We start from the raw sequence: 25,875 nt of genomic DNA, 5'->3' as shown, positions 1-25,875 counted from the left end.
AAAGTACAGCTGTAGTGGGGGTGGGGTGGAAAAGACTAACAAGGTTTTAGTTTTAGATTTAAAAATAATGGAAATAGGTGGGGAAAGAAGAATCTATATAAATTATTGAAAAAAAAAGGGGGGGTGGGTAGAAACGGGTCAATACTTATTCTTCAATAACAACATGCTCGTCATGATCATGTAAGTGACATCAAATCCAATTAGAGCTTTCAAGGCTGGAATTACTTGGGTATGGAGGTAAAGCAGGCGGGAAGTTATCAGTCATCTGTGATATGCCCCACCCACTATTCAGTTCCACTAGCTTTGATAGGGCTGAATATTGAGCAACTCATATTACAATCAGTCAATGCAATTCGATCTGATTTGTGCCCCTGCCCATATCCAATTTCATTCCCACCAGTGTCTTCAAATGAGTATTTGTAAATGACGAATATTTACCTTTCTTTCCTTCTCTGACGGCAGCTTCAGCCAGCCGCTGTCGAAATCGCCTCTCCCCTTTCAAGTTGTGTTGGTTGGCCAGACGCAGAGCGAGGAAGGCAGCAGGATCAGGGTTGGTGGAGTGGTCATCCTCCACACTCCGCAGCAACGTGCTGAGGAGTGAATTGACCAGAGGCCTTTCGGTCTCATAAAAGTCTGCCCAATATAATAAGACATGCTTAATGGTAACTTTATTTAGCTGTGAACAATCACAAGAATTTGTACTAATTGTTAAAGGCCATTAGGCAAAAGATTCAAGCTCTCCTAATGGACTAGTCATGCCTAGTCAGCTCTTCAGCATATCATTCAAAGGATGTTCTCCAGAGGAATGTTTCCAACTGCCAGTGGAAGCCATTTATGTTGTGGACTATGCTGACATTCACTCACCACCCTAGATAATCTGGATACATGGCAACAAATATAGATCATTCAGCCCTTGTGGCCTGCTCCACCCTTCAATCATATCATGGCTGCTCTCAATCTCAACTCAATTTATCTGCCTTAGCTCCTTATTCTTTGATATCCTTACGTACCAAGAATCTAGCAGTCCCAGTCTAGGAAGCTCTAATTGTACTAACACCTGCAACCTTTTAGGGGTGCAAGCTCCATAGACTTGAACACAAAATCTACACTGACACTCCAGTGGAGTACTGAGGAACTGCTACACTGTTAGAGATGCCATCTCCTGGATGACATGTTAAACTGAGACTCTATCTACCCTCTCAGGTGGACACAAAAGATTCCATAGCGTAATTCAAAGAAGAGCAGGCTATCTCCCAAGAGTCCTGGTCAATACTTATTCTTCAACCAACATCACAAAAACAATTATCTGGTTACAATCACATCACTGTTTGTGGAACCTTGCTTAATTGTCTGCTGGGTTCACTATCTTGTAACCCAAACTTACCTACACTTGATAATTACTTAACTGGCTGTACAGTATTTTTGGAATTCCTATGGCACAATACATGAAGGGTCTTTCTTTCTTGCAATAACTTCCAAAGAAAGAAACCCACTTCCTGGACATGAATTTATGACACCGATAAGCCTGTTCCTTCTTCACCTCTCTAGCTTCTCAGCACTTACTATGATTAAGGGCAGAATTTCCCCCCCACCATTGCGGGGGGAGTTCAGGAGCGGGTGCGTGCAGGCGCGCCGATTGGGGGGGGCGCCGCCGTTTGACACGGGCGGGCCAATTAAGGCCCGCCCAGCATGACATCCGCCAGAAAACGCGATGCACTCCCTGTGTGGGCGGGGGGGTGGGATTCCCTAAGCCAAGAGTGCGCTCTTTCGCTAAGTGCCCCTTTCACTCAGGGAGATCGGCACCAGATTCAAAAATGTTAAATATAGAAAAGTAAAATTTCCCTGACATGTCCCCTCATGTCACATGAGTTAGGACGTGTCCATCACTTTTAAACAAACTTTTATTAAATTTTTAAAAACCTACATGAAACCTCATCCATTGGTACAAACGACATAGGTAAAAAAAGAGATGAGGTCCTATATAGAGAGTTAGGAAGTAAGTTGAAAAGCTGGACCTCAAAGATAGTGATCTCAGGGTTACTGCCAGTGCCACATGCCAGTCAGAGTAGAAATAGCAGGATATATCGGATGAATGTGTGGCTGAAGAGATGGTGTGGGGGGGAGGGTTTCAGATTCCTGTGACATTGGGACCGGTTCTAGGGGAGGTGGGACAACGGGTTACACCTGGGCAGGACCGGAACTGATATCCTAGGGGGAACATTTGCTAGAGTGGTTGGGGAGGGTGTAAACTAAAATGGCAGGGGAATGGGAACCTATGCAAGGAGTCAGAGGAGGGGGAATCGAGGGCAAGAACAAAAGACAGAAAGCGGAATAAGAAAAGTGATAGAGAAATCAAGGGCAAGAATCAAACAGGGCCTCAGTGAAAAATAGTGGGAACGGGACAAGTAATGTTAAAAAGAGAAGCCTAAAGGCTTTGTGCCTTAACGCAAGGAGCATTCGCAATAAAGTGGATGAATTAACTGCGCACATAGATATAAACAGGTATGATATAGTCGGGATTATGGAGACATGGCTGCAGGGTTACCAGGGATGGGAACTGAACATCCAGGGATATTCAGTGTTTAGGAAGGACAGACAAAAAGGAAAAGGCGTTGGAGTTGCATTGCTGGTTGAAGAGGAAATTAACGCAATAGTGAGAAAAGATATTAGCTCCGACGATTTGGAATCTGTACGGGTAGAGCTGAGAAACACTACGGGACAAAAAACGTTAGTGGATGTTATATATAGACCCCCAAACTGTAGTGGTGATGTTGGGAATGGCATTAAACAGGAAATTAGAGAAGCATGCAATAAAGGAACATCTGTAATTATGGGTGACTTTAATCTGCATATAGATTGGACAAATCAAATTAGTAACAATACCATAGAGGAGGAATTCCTGGAGTGTATATGGGATGGTTTTCTGGACCAATACATTGAGGAACCAACTAGAGAACAGGCCATCCTAGACTGGGTATTGTGTAACGAGAAAGGAATAATTGGCAATCTAGTTGGATGAGGCCCCTTGGGGATGAGCAACCATAATATGATGGAATTCTTCATCAAGCTGGACAGTGACGTAGTTGATTCTGAGACTAGGGTCCCGAATCTTAATAAAAGAAACTACGATGGTATGAGGCACGAGTTGGCTGCGATGGAGTGGGAAACGTTACTTAAAGGGACAACGGTGGATAGGCAATGGCAAATGTTCAAAGGCCACATGGGTGAACTGCAACAGTTAATTATTCCTGTCTGGCACAAAAGTAAAACAGGAAAGGTGGGCAAACCATAGCTTACAAGGGAAATTAAAGATAATATTAGGTCCAAGGAAGGGGCATACAAATTGGCCAGAAAAAACAGCAGACCTGAAGATTGGGAGCAGTTTAGAATTCAGCAAAGGAGGACCAAGGGATTGATTAAGAAGGGGAAAATAGAGTTCGACAGTAAACTTGCGGGGAACATAAAAACTAACTATAAAAGTTTCTATAGGTATGTGAAGAGAAAAAGATTGGTGAAGACAAATGTAGGTCCCTTACAGTCAGAAACAGGGGAATTTATAATGGGGAACAAAGAAATGGCTGACCAACTAAATCCATACTTTGGTTCTGTCTTCACAAAGGAGGACACAAATAACATACCAGAAATGTTGGGGAACACAGGGTTTAGTGACAGGGAGGAACTGAAATAAATCAGTATTAGTAGCGAAATGGTGTTGGGGAAATTGATGGGATTGAAGGCCGATAAATCCCCAGGGCCTGATAATCTACATCCCAGAGGACTTAAGGAAGTGGCCCTAGAAATAGTGGATGCATTGGTGGTCATCTTCCGAGATTCTATAGACTCTGGAACAGTTCCTACAGATTGGAGGGTAGCTAATGTAACCCCACTATTTAAAAAGGGAGGTAGAGAGAAAACAGGGAATTATAGACCAGTCAGCCTGACGTCGGTAGTGGGGAAAATTCTAGAGTCCATTATAAAAGATCTAATAGCTGAGCACTTGGAAAACAGTGGCAGAATCAGACAGGGTCAGCATGGATTTACGAAAGGGAAATCATGTTTGACAAATCTACTGGAAATTTTCGAGGATGTAACTAGTAGAGTTGATGAGGGACAGCCAGTGGATGTGGTTTATCTAGACTTTCAGAAGGCTTTTGACAAAGTCTCACATAAGAGATTAGCATGTAAAATTAAAGCACATGGGATTGGAGGTAGTGTATTGAGATGGATAGAAAACTGGTTGGCAGACGGGAAACAAAGAGTAGGAATAAATGGGTCTTTTTCCAAATGGCAGGCAGTGACTAGTGGGGTACTGCAGGGATTGGTGCTGAAACCCCAGCTATTCACAATATATATTAATGATTTAGATGAGGGAATTAAATGTAACATCTCCAAATTTGCAGATGACACAAAGCTGGGTGGGAGGGTGAACTGTGAGGAGGATGCAGAGATGCTTCAGTATGATTTGGACAAACTGAGTGAGTGGGCAAATGCACGGCAGATGCAGCATAATGTGGATAAATGTGAGGTTATCCATTTTGGTAGCAAAAACAGGAAGGCAGATTACTATCTGAATGGCTATGGAGAATGTGCAACGAGACCTGGGTGTCTTCGTACACCAGTCGCTGAAGGTAAGAATGCAGGTGCAACAGGCAGTAAAGAAGACAAATGGTATGCTGGCCTTCATAGCGAGAGGATTCGAGTGCAGGAGCAGGGATGTCTTGCTGCAATTATACAGGGCCTTGGTGAGACCACACCTGGAATATTATGTGCAGTTTTGGTCTCCTTATCTGAGGAAGGATGTTCTTGCTATGGAGGGAGTGCAGCGAAGGTTTACCAGACTGATTCCTGTGATGGCGGGACTGACATATGAGGAGAGATTGAGCCAGTTAGGATTATATTCGCTGGAGTTCAGAAGAATGAGGGGGGATCTTATAGAAACCTATAAAATTCTAACAGGGTTAGACAGGGCAGATGCAGGAAGGATGTTCCCGATGGTGGGGGAGTCCAGAGCCACGGGTCACAATCTGAAGACACGAGGTAGACCATTTAGGACTGAGATGAGGAGAAATTTCTTCACCCAGATAGTGGTGAGCCTGTAGAATTCACTACCACAGAAAGTAGTTGAGGCCAAAACATTGTATGTTTTCAAGAAGGAGTTAGATATAGCTCTTGGGGCGAAAGGGATCAAAGGGTATGGGGAGAAAGTGGGAGCAGGCTATTGAGTTGGATGATCAGCCATGATCATAATGAATGACGGAGCAGACTCAAAGGGCCGAATGGCCTACTCCTGCTCCTAGTTTCCAGGTTTCTATGTTTCTATGTTTTACGACCTTGTGCTGCAACAGGGAGAGAAGCTCGCTGAGGAGAAGAAGCTGGAGTTGCACATCTCCTCCGATGAGGATGATGCCAACTGGGATGAGGCTGAGGAGGTCCTCGGAGGCGACGATGACGGGGATGAGGCCGTTGCGCTGGCTGGATGAAGCAAGCGCACTTGGAAGGCCCTCATAATTGCTAGATTTGTGGAGGAGGATGATGACATGCAGTGAGGTGACCCCATAGTTCCTCACATCGCATTTGTGAACATTTGACTCCAGTCTGGCTTATGGCAGCGCGAATACCCTCTGTGAGAATGCTCCTGTCATGGAGATGCGGTGGAGGCCCTAATAGTCGTTCGACTGCAGGAGGATGATGATGATATGCAGTGAGGACACTCCATAAATCTTCACACAGCCTCTGGGAATGTCTGACTCCTGTCTGGCCTATCAGCTCGCTTGTGCTCTGTAATCAGGGTCATATCATAGAGGAGCAGCCATGAAACTTTAGAAGCGTCTGATGCTTTTCTGCCTTCAGCCCTTCAGGAGCTGGAGCACAGCATCACTGGTCGCTGAAGAGATGGGGGACAACCCCTCCTTAAAGGTGCTGAGAACACACCGAGAAAATGAGAGAACTCTGTGGCGCTTGCCCACTGCATTGTAGCAGCAATGACAAGCACCGCCGAGGTGCAGGCACCAGTAATGCCTCCAGGGAGTGAGAGGCCAGATGATCACTTTGGTCTGAAGGCTGCACAGAGCACAGGGAAGAGGCCCTGGACTGAGACACCTGCCTTTATCTTGTGCAGAAAGGGTTCACATCTGAGTGACAAGAACACTGCTCATCAGAAGAAGGAGCCACAGGCAGAGTGACATTCTTAGGAGTTTATTGACAGTAGTGAACAGTATGTATAAATGATTAACACCCATGCCCAGGCTGTGCAACTAATTCTCCTTAACCGTCCTAACCCTGCTGCTAAGTGTTGGTGCTCCCCAGACAACCACAGCGGAGGTGGAGGCAGCCTGCTGACTGTGACGCCCTGCCTGCGATAACTTTGGTGGGTGTCCTCTGGAAGGCTGAGACTTGAAGGGTCCCGGCCTGCTTTCGGGGCCCTGCTGTATGGCAGTGGCACCTTCCTCGGCCTGTGGAGCTAGAGCTGCTGAGGTCACAGGAAGAGGGGAGTTGGATGGGCTAGGCACTCTAAGAGTCACCTGGGTGGATGGGCCTGAAGTGTGCACCTGTGGATTCTCCTTCCTATGGATGCCCGGGGGCTCCAGGCTGACTCATTGAGGACCAGGGTAGCTGGAGTGAGATTGAGCTGCCCGGCACCCCTCTCATGTACACACTGTTGGAGGCCAACTATGGCGTCAGTGTTGGAGTTGAGCCCGCGCAGCAGTGCAGGAGTTAACTCCTGGACCAAGGCCTCCATGGCGGCCACCATCCAACCAGTGTTGATCTCGGTGCGTTGCAATGCCAACACTATCACCCCAGACTGAAGGCAGACGGAGTGCAGTCCTGATGTTCCCGAGCTTGCCTTTGCAGCTCCAGCAACTGTGACATGACCAAGTCCAGAGGCTCGTCATCTGATTTGGACTCAGCAAATTTCTGGCCTCCAGCAGTCCTCCGAGTGCCGGACACCTGGGAAGTCCCTGCTGCCGCCTGCTGTGGATCAGACAGTGCGATGTGCTCACCAGATTGTGATCCTGGGGCTACCCTAAAGCTAAGTCCTATTGAGGTGTGTGTCTCTGCGCTGGTGAAGGGTGTGGGTGAGCGCTGTGAAGGGACTTCACGGAGGTTGGCTCCAGTTTCCTCTTCAGGGGTTTCTTCGGGGCTTGATTGGAGGCCCTGGGTCATGGACTCTGTCGGCTGTTTGGCAGATGTGCCTGCGAAAGCAAGGAGAGATAATTAGTGCATGGCAGTGGCCTGTGAAAGGGGACACATCACTCACAGCATGGTTGTCTGATGGATGCTGCACTGCTGAATCCTCACTTGGTAGAGCAGCACCGACCTCACCGTCAGCACAGGAATGATCCAGATCCTCGCCGGCCAGCTGGATGGCTCTGTTTTCAAAGTCCTTGAGGACCTTGATTTTGGGAATTCTGCCACCGGTCTGTGACCTCTCCCTGTTGTGTGCCAGCTTGTCCTGCATGGATAGAGATGGAGAAAGTGTAAACAGGATGCCTGCCAGGCCAGATGATAAATGTGCCTGACCTCTGCAGGTGGTGAGTGGATGGGATGAGGACAATGACAGTGAGAAAGTGAATGGCAATGTCTCTCGAACTGGCAGTGAGGGCCCTGTGGATGTGTGCTGGGTTTGTGAGTGTGTGAGATGAGAGTGATGAAAAGAGTGACCTACCCTGGCAGAACGGAGAAGATCGTTCATCCTCTTGCGGCACTGGATGGTTGTCCTCCTCTGAAGGGCGTTGGCGCTGACCACCGCTGCCACCACCTCCCAAGCCAGATTGGTCATGTTGCTCCCCATCCTGCGGCCAGAGCAGGGGTACAGGCCCGACGGGCCTCATCGGCATCCAGCAGTCTCTCGAGGGACTCGTCATTAAATCTAGGCTGCAGTCTTCTTGCCTTTGAGGGCCATGTCTCCTGGGCAGCAGTGGTGAGCTGGAAGCAATGAGCGCTGTGCTTGGGGCTGGCCTTTAAACATGGCACCCGGTGTGATGCAACGGTGGGGTGATGGCGGGCAGGAGAATGAGGAGCCCACCCGCCATGGAAATGGCGTGCTTCCCAGGAGTGCATAAATAATTAGGCGGGCTTGGGACGAAACGGCGTGAAAACCCACCATCACTGTCAGTAGGCAGCTCACTATCTTACCCACCCGCTACCATACTTAGTGCAAATCTGGGAAAATTCTGCCCTTAATATCAAACAGGACGTATAATGTATGACAGGTGAGATACCAACTGATTTTTATCCCTACTCAAGCTGAATTTCACCCCCTCAGCTTCAAGCTGCTGCCATTTGGCCAATATTACTATTTTTAAAAAAGCTATTTTTCTATTCTAATGTTCTGTGAAACTGGTTAGGACTTTCTTTGGCCATTTCCTATGTACTCCTTATTTTACTTTACTGATCATAATTCAGACAGATTTGTAGCTTACAAAGGGTAGAGAGAGATAAAACAACTGGCATTGAAAAGACAAAATTAGAGAAAAGGCTTGAAATCATTTTAGTTGTGATGACAGAAAAGTAAAATATGCTGAACAAAGGAACAAAGGGCCATTCAGCCCTTTGAAATTGTTTAACCATTCATGGCTGCTCTGTATCTTAACTCCATCTACCCACCTTGGTTCCATAACACTTAATGACTTTGACCAACAAAAATCTGTCCATTTCAATTTTTAAATTTTAAATTGGTCTGGCCTCAACAACATTTTGGAGGAGAGAGTTCCAAATTTCTAATACCATTTGTGAAACAAAGTGATTCGTCACATCACCCTTGAACGGCCTAGGTCTAATTTTATGGTCGCGTTCCTTTGTTCTGAACTCCCCACTAGAGAAAATTGATTTCACCTTGCCTATCAAATCCAATACAATCTATAATTTATACCTAGTCTGTCCAACTTATCCTCATTATTTAACCCTTTTAGCCTCAGTACCATTCCAGTGAGTACCTACCTCCCCCAACACTTTAACCATCAACTCCCAACCCTGAAGCCAATAGTAAATACATCACTACTACAAAGATGGAGAGAATGAGCTAGGGTGCTGTGTTCCTATACAGTGACCCTTCTAGCTTCAATAGACAAATGAAAATCACATTTAGCAGTTAACAGCTAATACAATTAGCAGTTATTACATGTGGTTTATTGATCATTTACAATGTTTTGTTTAGCACTTATTACCCCTTGCAAGGGTCACTTGGGAACTTGCACAATCTCTGTTCCACTGACTGTCCATATATCCATACATCACAATGGGACAAACTTGTAGATCGAACTGCCGGTAGAGTTGATTACTAGGGTAGTTTTATCTAAAATTGCTGGGTAGGATCCCTGGGATTGGGTGGGAATGCCAGTTTTACACAATACTTCCAATATTACTCTCCTCATCAATATAACAGTATAATGAAAAAACACCAGGGCAGAGAGGGGTCTGAGCAGAGGTGAAAGAAGGATCACAAACTGGAATACAAGCTTTCCATGTTTACATTTTGCATCTTGTACAAGAAAGGGAGAAGCAGCAACTCTCACATAAATTAATAAAGACAGATCCAATGGAATGCACAGGAATTCAATTACTTACGGCATTCTTCAGTGGAATGTCCAAAGGTAATGAGAAATTGGAAGACAATAACTCTACAAATAGACATTGTCAAATAGAAGCTCTTTGTTCCGTAACCTGTATGTTGCTGAACAGAAATAAAGTGACAGTAAATTTAAAACATCCTCCTTTAGAATGAAGTCATTGACAAACCAATTTTCAGATTTAATCGGTGCTGCCCTGTATATGCCCAGTCTATTTGTTGTGTATAGGCAGCTGAGTGTTGGAAACTGGATTGTACTCAGTCTGTATTCTAATTATCCCCAATGGGGATAAATTGAACTTTGAGTAATGGCACAAAATGCCTTATGTTGCCTTCTATCTTTTTCATTCTCAGTGAGTGGGCATTGCTGGCAATGTTGGCATTTATTGCCCATCACTAATTGGTGGTGGACCTTCATCTTGAACCATTGGGAAGCAGTTTTTATAGAAATGAGTGGCAGGCTAAGCTTTTTCAGGTTTGGAACTGGAGTTTCAGACAGGTCGGGTGTGGATAACAGGTTCATTTCCCTGGAGAACTTTACTGAACCAGTTAGATTTTTATGACAATCGGACAACTTTGTAGTCACTTTTGCTGTTATCAGCTTTGTATTTTTAAACTGATTCAAATCTCAAATTGCCATTGTCAGATTTAAATTCACGGGCCCTGATCAGAGAGACAAGGAGGAATGGGGGGAGTGGAGGCTGGGGGAGATCCCACCGAATTTAATGACAGGGCCTTGTTGATAATTTTAGACTGTTTCCTATCTGGCAGCCAATCAGATGGAAAAGTTGTATCAGGCAGGAAGGCCTACAACACCAGGCTGCAGCCAAGGAGCAGAGAGGAAGGAGGATGAGACTGAGGGTTGGGTACCAGAGTGGGTCGTGAATTGTGGGCTGAATCTATCAGGAGGGCTGAAGAGAATGGTGAAGGGCTGTGGATAGAAAGGTTTCAGGGGCAGGATTTTCCTTGCAGGCTTCTGAAGCTCACTGTCAGGTCAAATGGAGGTTGGAAGCTCAGACTATGGGAAATAGTCAGTCATTGTGATTTTCCCCAGAGCGTGCGATTAATGGCCAGAGGGCAGGCTCACTAGCTATCTAATTAAGGATGGCAGGTAGGCTTTTGAAGCTGGAGGACAAATCAGAGGCCTTACAGCTTGAAAGCAGCACAAGGATGCCATGAAAAGCATAAAGTAGAGGGCACTTCAAAATGGAGGCACGCCCTCTTCGACTTTTGCAAAGTTTAAGTTAAAAATGGCCTTTGCAGCCTGGTCAACACTGTATGGAAATGAGAGCCCCTCCACAGAGTGGCCTAGCTGCAGTTCCAACCAGGCAAGCAGAGGCCTCTAAACTCTGCCCAGAGGCCCAGTCTGATGTTGGGAGGCTGCCTTCAGGTGGTTAAACCCACTGCCTCTGGGAACCTGGAGGCTGATGAGAAAATCCCAAATAGGGTCCTTCAATTAGCCTTAAATAGCCATTAATTAATCACCATCTCCCTGCACCCCCATTCCAGCTCCAGGAAAAACCACCCCCAGGAGTTTTAGTTCCTATTCATGGTGTACATGTTTCATGGTGTTTGTTTAGCCAGGATGCACCTAATCAACATGTTCAACTCCCAAATGGTCCTTTCTCACTTTAAAGTAGTTCTGTATGTACAAATATTTGAGGGGTTCAGAGGACAAAGCTTTGCCTGTTATTTTAAATACAGATTCATTCATTTAATATAAACTGCATTAAAATAGAAGACAATAAGTTCATAAAAATGTGCAGTGCATTCATATGATAACATTGAAAATGGCAATTCTCAGGGTTATGTACTAAGGGTAATTCAATAAATGAATTAAGTTACTCTGTGGATTGTAATCAGAGAACACAGCCTTAAAACAGTGCTCATACAGGCTCTGCTTGCAGCAGCAACTAGATAATTAGATAACTGGCTGCTTTTCAGAGGCTAGGATATCTTATAGTACTGACTTTATCTAAACTGGAGTGCTGTTTTTGGCTGCAGTAGAGAACTTCAGTTGCAGTTTGGTGACTGAGGGAGGAGGTGCTCCTTTCTTTTTCTACCTTTGCTCAGAAAGAAGGGTGGCGGCCTTGGTAAGTCGGAACTGATGAGTAAATTAGGAAAGTGTAATATTTTTAAAGTTCCTATATTTGGATTTAACTGTGAAGTGCCAGGAAAAAGGGAAATTTAGGGCCCATATAATAAAGTAATATAAACCATTCCAAAGTAGAATAAAGTTAACGTAAAGGGAGTAGAGTTAAGACATAGCAAGGCAGCTCAGTCAAATGGAATGCATGTCCTGTAATATGTGCGAAGTCATGGATGCTGCCGGTGTCCTGGACGACCACATGTGCAGGAAGTGCTGCCAGCTGCAGAAACTTGAGCTCCAAGTTTCAGAGCTCGAGCAGCGGCTGGAGTCACTGTGGTGCATCCGTGAGGCTGAGAACTATGTGGATAGCACATTCAGAGAGGTGGTCACATCGCAGCTTCAGGGCCTAGAGACAGAGAGGGAATGGGTGGCCACCAGGCAGCCCAAGAGAAGTAGGCAGGTAGTGCAGGAGTCCCCTGGGGTCCCACTCACAAATTGCTTTTCCGTTTTGGAAGCTGGTGAGGGTGCTGGTTCCTCAGAGGAGTGCAGTCAGAGCCATGTTTGTGGCACCACGAGTGGCTCGGCTGTACAGGAGGGGAGGAAGAAGAAAGGAAGAGCAATAATGATAGGGGATTCATTGGTTAGGGAAACAGACAGATGTTTCTATGGCCATAGACATGACTCCAGGATGGTATGTTGCCTCTCTAGTGCCAGGGTCAAGGATGTTACAGAGCGGCTACAGGACATTCTTCTGGGGAAGGGTGATCAGCCAGTGGTCGTGGTCCATGTTGGTAACAATGACTTAGGTAGGAAGGGGGATGTGGTCCTGCAATCAGAATTTAGGGAGCTAGGTAGAAAATTAGCAAGCAGGACCTCTAAGTATGTAATCTCCGGATCGCTCCCAGTGCCACGTGCCAGTGAGTGCAGAAATAGGAAGATAAGACAGGTGAATGCATGGCTGGAAAGATGGTGCAGGAGGGATGGCTTTCAATTCCTGGGACACTGGGACTGGCTCTGGGGGAGATGGCACCTGTACAAGCCGGACGGGTTGTACCTTAATAGAGCTGAGACTGAGTTCCTTGCGGGGCGTTTTAGCTAGTGCTGTTGGGAGGGTTTTAAACTAACTCGGCAGGGGTGTGGGAACCAAGAAAAAATATTAGAGAGGCATACCAGGGTGCACAAAATACTGAGGGACAGATAGCACTAGTAAAGAAATAGTAAGTTAATAGGTAAAGTCGGGGTAGGGGAGAAAGTAACAAAATCTATATCAGGGTCACTGTGCATGTATGTGAATGCATGGAGTATAGTAAATAAGTTTGGGGAGTTATAGGTGCAGATTGCCATGTGGAAATATAATGTTGTGGCGATAACAGAGACCTGGCTCAAGGAAGGGCAGAACTGGGTGTTAAATATTCCTGGGTACAAGGAGTTCAGAAGAGATAGGAAAGGAGGATGGGTGGCGGTATTGGTTAAGGAGGGCATTGCAGTGCTGGAGAAAGAGGATGTCCCTGAGGGTTCAAGGACAGAAGCAATTTGGCTAGAGCTAAGGAACAAAAAGGGTGTAATAACATTGCTCGATGTAGTCTATAGACCACCAAATAGTGAGAAGGATGGAGAAAAACAAATATGCAGGGAAATTACAGGGAGATGCAGCATTATAGAGTAGTTATAATGGGGACTTTAATTACCCGAATGTAGACTGGGACAGTGGTAGTGTAAAGGGTGCAGAGGGGCAAAAGTTCCTAGATTGTGCTCAGGAGAACTTTCTACAGCAGTATGTGTCTAAACCATAAGAAAAGACGTGCTGTTGGAACTGGTTCTTGGAAATGAGATGGGCTGAGTTAATCAAGTATCAGTGGGAGAACATTAAGGAGACAGTAATCATTGTATTGTAGTTTTAGGATGATGATAGAAAAGGATGATAGGCAATCCAGAATAAAAATAATGAACTGGACAAGAGCCGACTTCGATGGGGCAAGAACAGAGCTGGGTCAGATAGACTGGAACAAAAGATTGGCAGGAAAGACTGTGGATGAACAATGGGCTACCTTCAGAAAATAATTGGTTCTGGCACAGTCGAGGTATATCCTATCAAAAGGGAAAGGTAGGGCAAACAAATCCAGAGCTCCTGAATGAAAAAGGAGATTAAAATTAAGATAAAGAAGAAAAAGTGCATTTATGACAGGTGTCAGGTAGAAAATACAATTGAGAACCAAGAGGAATACAGAAGGTTCAGAGGGGAGGTGAAAAAGCATATTAGAGAAGCGAAGAGGGATTATGAGAAAAGACTGGCAGCCAACACAAAGGGGAATCCCAAAGTCTCCTATAGGCATATAAAGAGTAAAATGGTGGTAAAAGGAGGAGTAGGGCTGATTAGGGACCTAAAAGGGATGAAGGGGCCATGGCTGAGGTATTAAATGAATACTTTGCATCTGTCCTTACCAAGGAGGTAGATGCTACCCAAGCCATGGTGACAGATGAGGAAACTCTGTCACCAGAAGGGTTCAAAATTGATAAGGAGGAAGTGTTGAATAGACTTAAATTTGACAAGGCACCAGGAACGGATGAGATGCATCCAAGGATATTGAAGGAAGTAAGCGTAGAAATTGCAGGGCACTGACCACAATGTTTCAATCTTCCCTAGACTCAGGGGTGGTGCCAGAGGACTGGAGAATTGTAAACACTACGTCGTTGTTTAAAAAAGGTTGTAAGGATAAGCCCAGCAATTACAGACCAATCACTTTAACTTCAGTGGTGGGGAAGATTCTAGACACAATTATTCAGGATGGAATTAGTAGTCACATGGAGGTTGACAAGGAAGAGCCAGCATAGATTTCTAAAGGGGAAATCGTGTTTGACTAACTTGCCAGAGTTTTTTGAAGAGGTAACAGAAAAGGTCGATGAGGGTAATGCTGCTGATGTGGCGTACATGGAGTTTGAAAAGGTATTTGACACAGTGTCACACAACAGACTTGTGAGAAAAGTTATTGCTCATGGAATAAATAAGACAGTAGCAATGCGGATACAAAATTGGCTGAAAAATAGGAAGCAGTGAGTAATGGTCAATCGATATTTTTCAGGCTGGAGGAAGGTTTGTAGTGGAGTTCCCCAAGGGTTGGTATTTGTACACTTGCTTTTCCTGATATATATTAATGATCTGGATCTTGGTGTGTAGGGGACAGTTTCAATGTTTCCAGATGATGCAAAGCTTGGGAATGTTGTGAACTGTGAGGAGGACAGTGTGGTATTTCAAGAGGACATAGACAGGTTGGTGGAGTGGGCAGATAGGTGGCAGATGAAGTTCAATCTGGAGAAGTGTGAGGTGGTACATTTTGGTAGGAAGAACATGGACAGACAACGTAAAATAAGGGGTGAAATTTTGAAGGGGGTGCAGGAGCAGAAAGGCTTGGGCGTATATGTGCATAGATCATTGAAGGTGGCAGGACAGGTGAAGAGAGCAGTTAATAAAGCATATAGTATCCTGGGCTTTATTAATAGGGGCATAGAGTACAAGAGCAGGGAGGTTATGTGAATTTATATAAGACACTCGTTAGATCTCAGCTGGAATATTGTGTACAGTTCTGGGCACCACATTATAGGAAGGATATGAACACATTAGAGAGAGTGTAGAAGAGGTTTACTAGAATGGTTCCAGGGATGAGAAACTTCAGCTATGAGGATAGATTGGAGAGGTTGGGTCTGTCCTCCTTGGAGAGAAGAAGGCTGAGAGGAGATTTGATAGAGATGTTCAAAAGCATGAGGGGGCTGGACAGTGTCGATAGGGAGAAGCTGTTCCCACTCGTAAAAAGATCAAAAATAAGAGGGCACAGATTTAAAGTGATTTGCAAAAGAAGCAAGTGTGACGTGAGAAAAAACTTTTTCACACAACGATCATCATTTATTACATCATGGCTGATCTGCAATCTAACTCTCTATATCTGCGTTAGCTCCATGATATCTTAGCCAAACAAATAGTGTTCAATAGTTTGAAGGCACCAAATGTCCCATCTTCCACAGCATATTGGTGAGAGTTCAGGATGTCTATTACCCTTTAAAGTGAGAAGATGCTTTCTGATTTCAATCTTGAATGGCCTAGCTCTAGTTTTAAGGTTATGTCTCCTAGTTCTTGATGCATGCACCAGAGGAAATAGTGGGCCAGAACTTCTGAGGAGTGGTAATCAAAGTCAGATTGCCACTCGGTTCCTTTTTGCTTACACTTGAATGCAATCGCACATTTCTCACCCAACCTTCCGACTTAGGCCGGGTGAAAAATGTGCAATGCAGCAGGTTCCCGAGGCCCAAAGTTTCAATCTGCGGTTAATGTCCACCACCTGCCTACAACTAAACATAATGAATATACAATTAACAGGTTCCCTTCTCTTGCCTTAAATGAAAATTCGAGTTTATATAGGCAAGCAAATTTTCAAAACAAATTAAATCAAACACCTCCATATTCTGTACCAAACATTACATTGCAAGATGTCCCTCTTCTATGAGCCCTAATAATTTCTTCATAGCTACATTACTTTTTATAAACCAAACAGTTGATGATTTGCTTCCACCCATTGAATTTTACAACATTTGTTTCAAGCCTGCCAGGTCAACCCGTAACCATTTCTCACTCGTGCTTTTCATAGAGTGTACATTATTGATGTATGATGAAAGATAATCAACATAACATTCAATGAGTAAATGACTTGCAAGGTTCCCATTGTACAGAATCTCATTTAAAATATTTATTATATAGGGCTGGATTTTAATCTCAGGTTTGGAAAATGCAAACCAGGGCAATTCCCAACTTCACTAACCCAAACCCGTCACCCTCTCCAATTTCTGTCACGTTTCCGTCTCCTAGAGACATGGGTGGGCAAGGTTTAGGTCTGCCATCACCCTAGGCAGACTCAAGATAGCTTTGGAGGAGTGTGGGTGCTGGGGCGGGCTAATTAGAAGGCCCGCCTCTTTTCACAGGAACATCGGCCCAGCTCTCCACATTGTTCTTATGTCCCCCTTACCTTCCTCCCTCACACACATACCTACACACCATGCTCCTTCCATGGCCCCTCATACCATGCATGCCTCCTCCATGCCTCCCATCTATCCCCCATAGCCACTCACCCAGTATCCACGATGTACAGACCACAAGAGCCATATAATTTCAATGGGAAGCCTTCAAAATGGACATGAAAAACAACTACCAACAATTTAATAACTATCAACATCCTGGGGTTACTATTGGCCAGAAACTGAACTGGACTAGCCACATAAATAGTGTGGCTACAAGAGCAGGTCAGAGGCTGGGAATTCTGCTGCAAGTAACTCACCTCCTGACTCCCCAAAGCCTGTTCACCATCTGCAAAGCACAAGTCAGGAGCACGATTGAATACCCTCCACTAGCCTGGATGAGTGCAGCTTCCACAACACTCAAGAAGATCGACACCATCCAGGACAAAGCAGCCCACTTGATTGGCAGCCCATCCACAAACAATCATTCCCTCCACCACTGATGCACAGCGGCAGCAGTGTGTACCATGCATAATATACACATATCACAAAGGTTCCTTCAACAGCACTTTCCAAACCCGCAACCTCTACCACCTAGAAAGGCAAGGGCAGCAAACACATGGGAATACCATCACCTGCAAGTTCCCCTCGAAGTCACACACCATCCGGACTTGGAACTATATCGCCATTCCTTCATTGTTGCTGGGTCAAAATCCTGGAACTCCCTTCCTAATAGCACTGTGGTTGTACCTATACCACAGGGACTGCACTGTTTCAAGAAGGCAGCTCACCACCAACTGCCCAAGGGCAATTAGGGATGGGCAATAAATGCTGGCCTATGTAGTGATGCCTACATCCCATGAATAAATAAAATAAAACTGTCAATCAAACACACAGCCACTCATACTGCACAAAAAAAATCCAGTCTCATTGAAAAAAAGTTAAATCCCATAAAGTGGTCATTAAGTTGTGAAAACAAACAAATGTCTATTCAAAACCACAGCTTGGATTTTTGTTCCTGAGGCAGGTACACAGAGTAGGGAAATCTCCTGGCTCACTGCACCTGCCTCGGGAAAAGTGTCCCAAATGGTGGGATCTTTGTTGCAGGGCAGGGTATGTGCAGGAAAGAGTCGGGCCTGCCAACCCTAGACTCAGATCAAAGGTAACCACAGGGATTGCCGTGTGCCAAGGCAGGCTGGTTAAAAGGCCTGCTTTGGAACCCTGGAAAATTGACCCAGTTGTTTTCTTATACATTAGGCGCTCTAGGCATCACCCTTCACCCGATCACCCACTCCGCAAGCCCATACTTGCCAGCCCATGCCCCTGCACCCACACCCATGACCCCTTATACCCCCTATGCCAACCTAACACCAACTTATGAACTCCACCCACCCCTATGGCCCATTATAGCCCCTATGCCAACTTAGTGCCAATGCATGCACCCCACCCACTACCCTTTGCTCTAACAAACTCCATGCCAATTCATCCAATATCCACCATAGGCAGACTTCAGGAGCCATGCTGAGATGAAATAAAATAAAGTTCTAAATATCTATTACAGGCTTCACTATCTAAAAAGAAACACCCCCACTCATGAAAACCCTTTTAAGACATTTAAGTCCCCTTAATACATTATAAAAACAAATACTTGTATTCATAACCCCACATCAAAAACATATAATCCTTTAATAACCACTTGCAGCTGCCAATCAAACTGTGAACTTACAACCACCAGCTGTGATAATGATAGGTTATGGAAGCAATCAAGTAATGATACAATAATGATAGCACTTCGGGTTATGTCAACAACCAACTATTGAAATTGCAAGCAGACTTTTTTTCAACTCACTGACTCAGGCAGGCTTTATTTCAATTTTTAAAGGGCTGGCTATTTAACAGCTTGACAGTTCCACAGGCCTTATCTGCCCTATATGAACATTTATGTCTACTTTAAGAGTTGTAACTCACACTCTGCAGGATAAGGCCCTTGCTGCATCAAAAATGGGGGCATGTTTGAACTCAGCACTGAGTTCAAATGGCCCTGCTGAGTTCAGGTTTCCTGCATGTGTGAGTCACATCCTGCCCCATTCCCCTACCAGCGAAAATAGGATCTGATGGAAATTGGGCAGGACTTCCAGATCTGGGTTCCCAATGCCCTTTTGGACATGCTGTTTAAGCAACAGGCCAATTTTTCTCTAAGTTAAAGCACTCTGGACATTTAAAATCACTGTTGAGAGCATGACAGGAGGTTCCCAGGCACTGCTTTCTTCAGTTTTGGATGTACTTAAACAGAAAAGTACTCTAATGCATCTCAACACTTATACAATGTTGATCAATGTAATGGTCAATTTACCTTTGCAGGGCAGAGCCCTATGGTCAATCATTGCTGTTAAAACATATCTAAATTATAAGACAGGTTCTAATAAAAAGTTGTCAAAACATTTAACACTTACATTTCAGAATGTTCCTGACTCCTCACAGGCTTCCACCAAGGTTCACAAACTCTCTTACCTGACGGGTTTCCAAAGGTTTCCATAACCAGCCCAATCCAATGAAAATAATACAGTGCAAATTTCCTCTCGGCCTGTCAATGGTGACCCCGACATTATAGGCCATGCATGCAGGCTCACAAACCAATCTTAACTTGAATCTCTTCCTGCCTATGGGAAATTTGTGTGGGGCTCGTTTTTTGTGGGGGAAATTCAGATTTCCATTCCTGTGGCCTCAATTTTGCCGATTCTCATACCCATTCCCGACATTATTGGGACATGAAAATCCAGCCCATAGAATCCCATATCAATTAACTCCATGAGCCAGTTTTTCAGCAGCTTTTTAGCTTTTAACAAGCCTTTTTTTAAATTTTCTTAGCTTCCCAAGCTAAAGGACAACATTTTGCATTCTCACCTATCAGAAATAGTATGAAACAAGTGAAGCATCACTAAAATTGACTAGCTTCATGTTCTTTGGACCCTCTAAGGATGGGAAATTACATGCTCATTTATCCAGGCTTAATATTTTTAATATTTAATTTGCACTTAAAATATTTTCTACTTTAAGGTGTTTCATTGTAGTGCTTAACACCAACACACCAAAACTAGCCCAAGCAGTTCAACTGACTAATCAAGCTTCATGACTGCTCTGTCTCTTCTTGAGACAAAACATCATCTTTCTGTGGTGACACAGTATGATTAACCAGTATGGGAGTAAGACCCTCGAAAGAGGATGTTGACTTATACAAACCTACTTTGCGTAAAATCTAAACCAATATAATTAATAGTCACACAAGCCCAGCTCCCATTTCTGAAGGCAGCTCTAATCTTTCTCAAATTCAACAGTTTCATCCCATAAAAAAGCATGAACATACATCATGAAGTTGAAATTAAACATTGCAGAATCTCCTTTTAGTTGAACACAACCTATTTTCAGAAAAGTAAACCTCGCGAGGAGAGGGTGCTAGTATAAAAGAGGGAGGTGGGAAGGTGCATGGATTCGGAGCTGATTGACACATTCTGAAGAAAGTGAAAGTGTGACGTCACAGGGAAGAAAGTAAGCGATTAATTGGTGCATATTTTTCTCTTTTCTCTCTCTAAACTAGGGCATTAATTTGTTCAAATTAGGAAATTAAAAATTTCATTCAGCGTTAGTATTATAGTAAGTGAATGAATAAAAGTATAAGCGCAGAGCAGGTCTAGAGGCATTAATAAAAAATAACAGTTTAAACAGAATACTGACTAAATTGTTAAAGATGGAATAGAGGGCTTTTTTCCACACTTTGAGACCTGTTGCTTGCAATTCCTGTGCCGTGCAGGAACTTCAGGACACTTCACCTGTCTTGGGGAAACTCGTGATAGGAAGTATTTCCAGCTTCGTCAGCTCGAGCTCAGGGTTTCTGAGTTTGAGGGGGATCTGGAGTCTCTGTGGAGCATCAGGAAAGGATGAGAGTTTCCTGGATTGTACATTCCAAGAGTTGGCCACCCCTTAGGGAGTGAGAGTTCAAGATAGCAGGTGAGTGGTCACCCAGGAGATGTAGGAAGAGGCATGAAGTACAGGAATTTTCAGCGTGTGTGCCACTCTCAAACCAGTACCCAGTATTGTACACTGCAGGGAGTAACGATACCCTGAAGGAGTGCAATCAAGACCATGGCAATGATGAGCAAGGGGCTGCACAGGAGGAAACAAAAGAATAGAAATGCTGTTGTCATAGGAAATTGTATAGTCTGGAGGACAGACAAGCACTGCTGTCAGGCACTGACATGGTGTGTTACCTCCCTGGTGCTAAAATAAAGGACATCATGGAGAGGGTGAGCACTATTCTGCAGGGGGAAGGGAGTGAGTCAGAAGTTGTGGTGCAGGTTGGTACCAACAGCATACAGAGGGCAGGTATTGAGGTCCTAAACTATAAGGAGCCAGGGAGGGAGTTAAAGAATCTCAAAGGGAGTAATCCCTGGATTATTCCAAGTGCCATGCGCTAGCCAGATTAGAAATGGGAAGTTAGAGAAGATCAATGTGTAGCTTGAGACATGTGCAGGAGTGAGGGCTTCAGAAATTTCCCATCCTGCCTAATTAAGTCACGTTACCCGCAACTGGGGCCACCATAAAATCCCCCACTTCCAGCGCCCCCCCACCCCACAACCAGTTTGGAAAGTACTGTGCTCAAAATCATAAACAGTTTTGATATAGCAAATATGGCCAACTGTTTCTAGTGGCAGAGGGTTGGTAAGCAGAGGACAAATTTAAGGTGATTAGAAAAAGAATCAAAGGCGCGAGGAAATATTTTTTACTCAGAGAGTTGTTGTCGCCCATGGTACCTTTCAAAAGGGAATTTGATAAATACTCAAGGAAAAAAATATTCGAGTTTGTGGCAGGAACAAGAGGTGGGTCTAGTTAGATAGCTCTACTAGAGAGTCAGCACAGGCATGATGGGTTACATGGTCTTCTTCTGTGGTGTACATTTCATTCTACATAATCACCAAAGTTAAAATTCAACTCATTGCAGACTCAGACTGTCAGTATCTAGTCAGATCACTCCTTATCCAGACACTTTTTCATTAACTTCTGCCTATCTGGATATTCTGTGATTGGACATCGTTTTTGACACTAACTCTTCCATGACTCTGACACTGCCCTATATTGCTATTGCTCCCTCTCCTTTTCCTAATCGTCGTCATTTCCCTGGATTGGTCTACTGATTTGCCACATAATCCTGCATTGAAATTTTCACCTGCTTGTCCAAGGAGGACAAATCAGGAGTGATCGAGGGATGCTCGAAAGCTCTTTGGTCTTTGGATGATAGTGTCAAACAGGTGATACCCAATTGACCTTCCATTATTTGTACACCTTGTTCAGTTTTGCCTTTAGTCAGGCGTGCAGTATAATAAGTGGTTTCCATTTGACTCATTTCCCAGCATCGTGTAAAGTCCAGCCTACCCCTGTTTTGTGTTATAGCCATTTGATCTGCTCAGCCTGCTCCTATGTGCACTGCACCTATGCAACACTTTTCGCACAAGTGTCTGCTGCTCGCTCGTGTATGTTAGAATTCATTATGATTTATTGCATGTTTCCATACCTAGTTGTTTCTTTCCCAGACTTGATCTGAAATATTAAATGCTGCCTTATTTTTGTATTATTTCCGTCCTCCTACAGTTGACCCTTATTCCTGTTTCCTGACTTGATGATCCCTGTGCCTCTGATCTGCTATAGCTTTTCATAGCGCGTGTCCGTAGAAAGTATCCAACTGGAACAGCCAGGGAACATTATTTCACTCTAATTTAATCTACCTATCCAATTCTCAATCACTTCCTTTCTCTCTCTTCATCTTTCTTTCTTGTTCCCTCTTTTTCTTTCTCTCTCCCTTCCTCTGTCTCTTTCTTTGTCTGTCTCATCTTGTCTCCCTCTGTCCCTCCCTTTCCCTTGGTCTCTCCCTTCACACATTTTCCTCTGTCTCACCCTGACTCTTTCTCTCTCCCCCTTCCCCCATTTCTCCCTATTTCCCTCCTCTCGCTTGTCCCCACTCTTTATATCTCTCCCTCTTTCCCCCCTTCAATCTCCTTCACTCGCCTTTCTCTCCAACTCCCTTTCTTTCTGTCTCCTTCCCTTACTTGCTCTTTGTTTTCTTCTCTCCTTTTCTCCCTTCTGTCTCTTTTCTCTATCTTTTTTGCTCTAGCTTTCTTTCTTTTCCTCAGGCCCTTGTCTTCTCTCTATCTCTCTCTCTTGCCTCCCTCTCTCACTCCCTCTCTCTCTCTCCCTCTCTCTCTCTCTCTCCCCCTCGATCCAACCCTCTCACCCACGTATTCTCTTTCTCTCCTTTTTGTCTCTTTCTCTCTCTCTCTCTCTCTCTCTATCTACTTCTCCATCATGTTATCTTTCTCTCCAGCCATCTCTCTATCCCTCCCTCATTCCCTTTCCCTCTGTCTTTCCTTCACCCTCCTGTTCACTCCATCCCTCTGTGCTCATCTGTTTCTTCTGCTGTCTCCGTTGCCCTCTCTGACCCCTCTGTCCCTCTCAATCTCACTGCCTCTCTACTTCTCCCTCTGTCCCTCTACTCCCCCCTCTGCCTCTCTATTCTCTCCCCCCTCTGTCTTCCCTTTCTATCCTGTATCTCCCACTTTCTATCTCTCTCCTTCAGTCTACTGTCCTTCCCTCTCTGATCTCTCTCTTCTGCTCTGTTTTCTGTTTCTTCCTCCCTGTCCCTTGTCTCTCTCCCTCCCTCTGTCTATGTCTCTCCCCTCCCTCTCTCCCCAGTCTCTTGCCCTTCCTCCCTTTGACACTCTTGATCTCTCCCCTTTCTCTCTCTTGCTTTCTCTCTACCTCTCCCTCTATCTCTTCCTCTCTCTCCCCATTTCAATTCCCTCTCTCCCCTCTATCTCACTCTCCCTTTCTCACCCTTCTGTGTCTCTGTCCTTTTCCCCTGTCTCTCCCCCCATCCCTCCCTCTATCCTTCCCCTTGTCTCTGCTTGTGTCTGTTTCGTGACAAATGTTATGATCTGTGACCTTACCCCGACCAGCCGACTGTAAGACCTTGAGTTCGCTCATAATTCTCTCGGTTCCTTGGCTTGGCAATAAGACCATCAGATGCAATCAAATTGTCATGAATCTATTTCTCTCTCAATTCATTTATTTTTATCAAATTGTGAAACTTACTGTTGAAGTGGATCGAACAGGATTTCTCTGCTCCTTGTCTTGGCACCTACTTCTTCGTTGTGACTCAGAGGCTTGAATAAGGTTATTTGATATACTGTGGAATCCAGTACTCCCAGTTTCTCAGGCAGCAACCAAATATGCTAATACCTTTGCCTTAATCAAAGGTTGCCTCGGGCTCATCCTGTATCCTGCTGAATTGTGTCGAAACAAAGCAGCTGGAGAATTATTAACTTCAAACATTTCTCACAGTATCTTTACAGTGCAGAAGAAGGCCATTTGACCCATCAAGTCTGCACTAGCTCTCTGAAAGAGCATTCCACCTGGTCCCACTTCCATGCCTTATCCCCGTAACCTTACACATTCTCTCTTTTCAGGTAGCAATCCAATTCCCTTCTGAATACCTCGATCGAACCTGCCTCCACCACCCTTTTAGGAAGTAATAATAAAGCCTAAGATACTAAATGCTTTATTAACTGCTTTCTCAACATGCCCTGCCATTTTCAATGACCTATGTACATATACACCAAGGTCCCTCTGTTCCTGCACCTCCTTTAGAGGCTCTCCTTTTACTTTATAGTGTATCACCATATCCTTCCTGCCAAAACAAATCACCTCACACTTCTCTGCATTGAACTTCATCTGCCACTTGTCAGCCTAATCCACCAATATGCCTATGTCCTTTTGAAGTTCAAGACTATTCCCATCACAGTTGACAACATTTCCAGTCTTCGTATCATCTGCAGATTTTGAAATCCTGCCCTGTACACCACAGTCTAGGTCATTGATATATATCAGGAAGAGCAAGGGTCCCAACACTGACCCCTGGGGAACTCCACTACAAACTTTCCTCCAATTGTAAAACAACCATTTATCAACTACTCTGTTTCCTGTCACTCAGTCAATTTCTTATTCAAGCACCTACTTTCCCTTTTATTCCATGACCTAGAATTTTGCTCACAAGTTCTGTTGTGTGGCACTGTGTCAAATGCCTTTGAAAATCCATATACACCATGTCAACAGAATTTTCCCTTATCTCCTCAAAAAACTCCAGAAAGTTAGTTTTCCCTTAATGAATAATTGCTGGCTTTCCTTAATTATCCTGCACTTGTCTAAGTGATTATTGATTTTATCCCATACTATAGTTTCCAGAAGTTTCCCTACCACTGAGGTCAAACTGACTGGTTTGTATTTGCAAGATTTATCCTTGCACCCCTTTTTGTACAAGGGTATAACATTCGCAATTCTCCAGTCCTCTGGCACCTCCCTTGTGTCTAAGGAAGACTGGAGGGTTATCGCCAGTGCCTCTGCAATTTCCATTCATTTCCCTCAGTATCCTTGGATGCATCCCATCCAGACTTGGTACCTTAACTATTTTAAGTAATGATTGCCTTTCCAACACCTCCTTCCTCTCGATTGTAAGTTCTTCTAGTGTAACAGTTACCTCCTCTCTCACCTCGGTCTGGGTAGCATCTTCTTCCTTTGTAAAGACAGATGCAAAGTACTCGTTGAACACCTCTGCCATTTCTCTGGCCTCCACATGCAATCCCCTTTTTTTGTCCCTAATTGGCCCTACTCTTTCCTTTACCACCCTTTTATGCTTTACATGCTTATAGAAGACCTTGGGATTCACTTTTATGTTCACTGCCAGCCTCTTTTCATGCTCTCTCTTTGCTTTTCTTATTAATTTCTTCACTTCCTCTCTGGTCCTTCTATACTCAGCCTGATTCTCCATTGTATTTTCTACCTGACATCTGTCGTACACGCACTTCTTTCCTTTCATCTTTACCTCTATCTCCCTCGTCATCCAGGGTGCTCTGGATTTATTTGTCCTAGCTTTCCCCTTCAGGGGATTATATCTTGACATTGCCTGCAATACTTTATCTTTGAAGGTGGCCCATTGTTCAGCCACCGTCTTTTCTGTCAATATTTGGTTCCAACTCACTCGACTCCGATGCATTCTCATCCCATCGAAGTTTGCTTTTCCCCAATTAATTATCCCTGCTCTGGAATGCACCCTGTCCTTTTCTATGATTAACCTAAACCTTATGATACAATGATCACTGTCCCCTAGAGGCTC

The 25,875-nt window shown here is 44.5% G+C and overlaps 1 protein-coding gene across 2 annotated transcripts in view; it reads right to left on the bottom strand.

The window, feature by feature from the left end:
* The window catches only part of LOC144690117 (cobalamin binding intrinsic factor-like), a 51,401-nt gene extending 27,415 nt beyond the window's left edge, over positions 1 to 23,986 (bottom strand). The window contains exons 1-4 of one of the 2 annotated variants that reach the window (XM_078557594.1): positions 23,799 to 23,986; positions 20,486 to 20,819; positions 9,568 to 9,673; positions 439 to 633 (exon numbers count right to left, since the gene is read on the bottom strand). In XM_078557594.1, the coding sequence (XP_078413720.1) occupies positions 439 to 633; positions 9,568 to 9,634 (262 nt within the window). In that variant the 5' untranslated portion in view covers positions 9,635 to 9,673; positions 20,486 to 20,819; positions 23,799 to 23,986. The remainder of the gene's footprint in view (positions 1 to 438; positions 634 to 9,567; positions 9,674 to 20,485; positions 20,820 to 23,798) is intronic. The other variant, XM_078557593.1, reaches the window with a different exon arrangement.
* Between the last annotated feature and the right edge of the window lie 1,889 nt (positions 23,987 to 25,875).

This window comes from Cetorhinus maximus, chromosome 14 (genome assembly GCF_964194155.1).
Source record: "Cetorhinus maximus chromosome 14, sCetMax3.hap1.1, whole genome shotgun sequence".
Taxonomy (NCBI): domain Eukaryota; kingdom Metazoa; phylum Chordata; class Chondrichthyes; order Lamniformes; family Cetorhinidae; genus Cetorhinus; species Cetorhinus maximus.
Note: the sequence above shows the minus strand (reverse complement) of the source record. Positions and strands in the feature narration are given on the sequence as shown.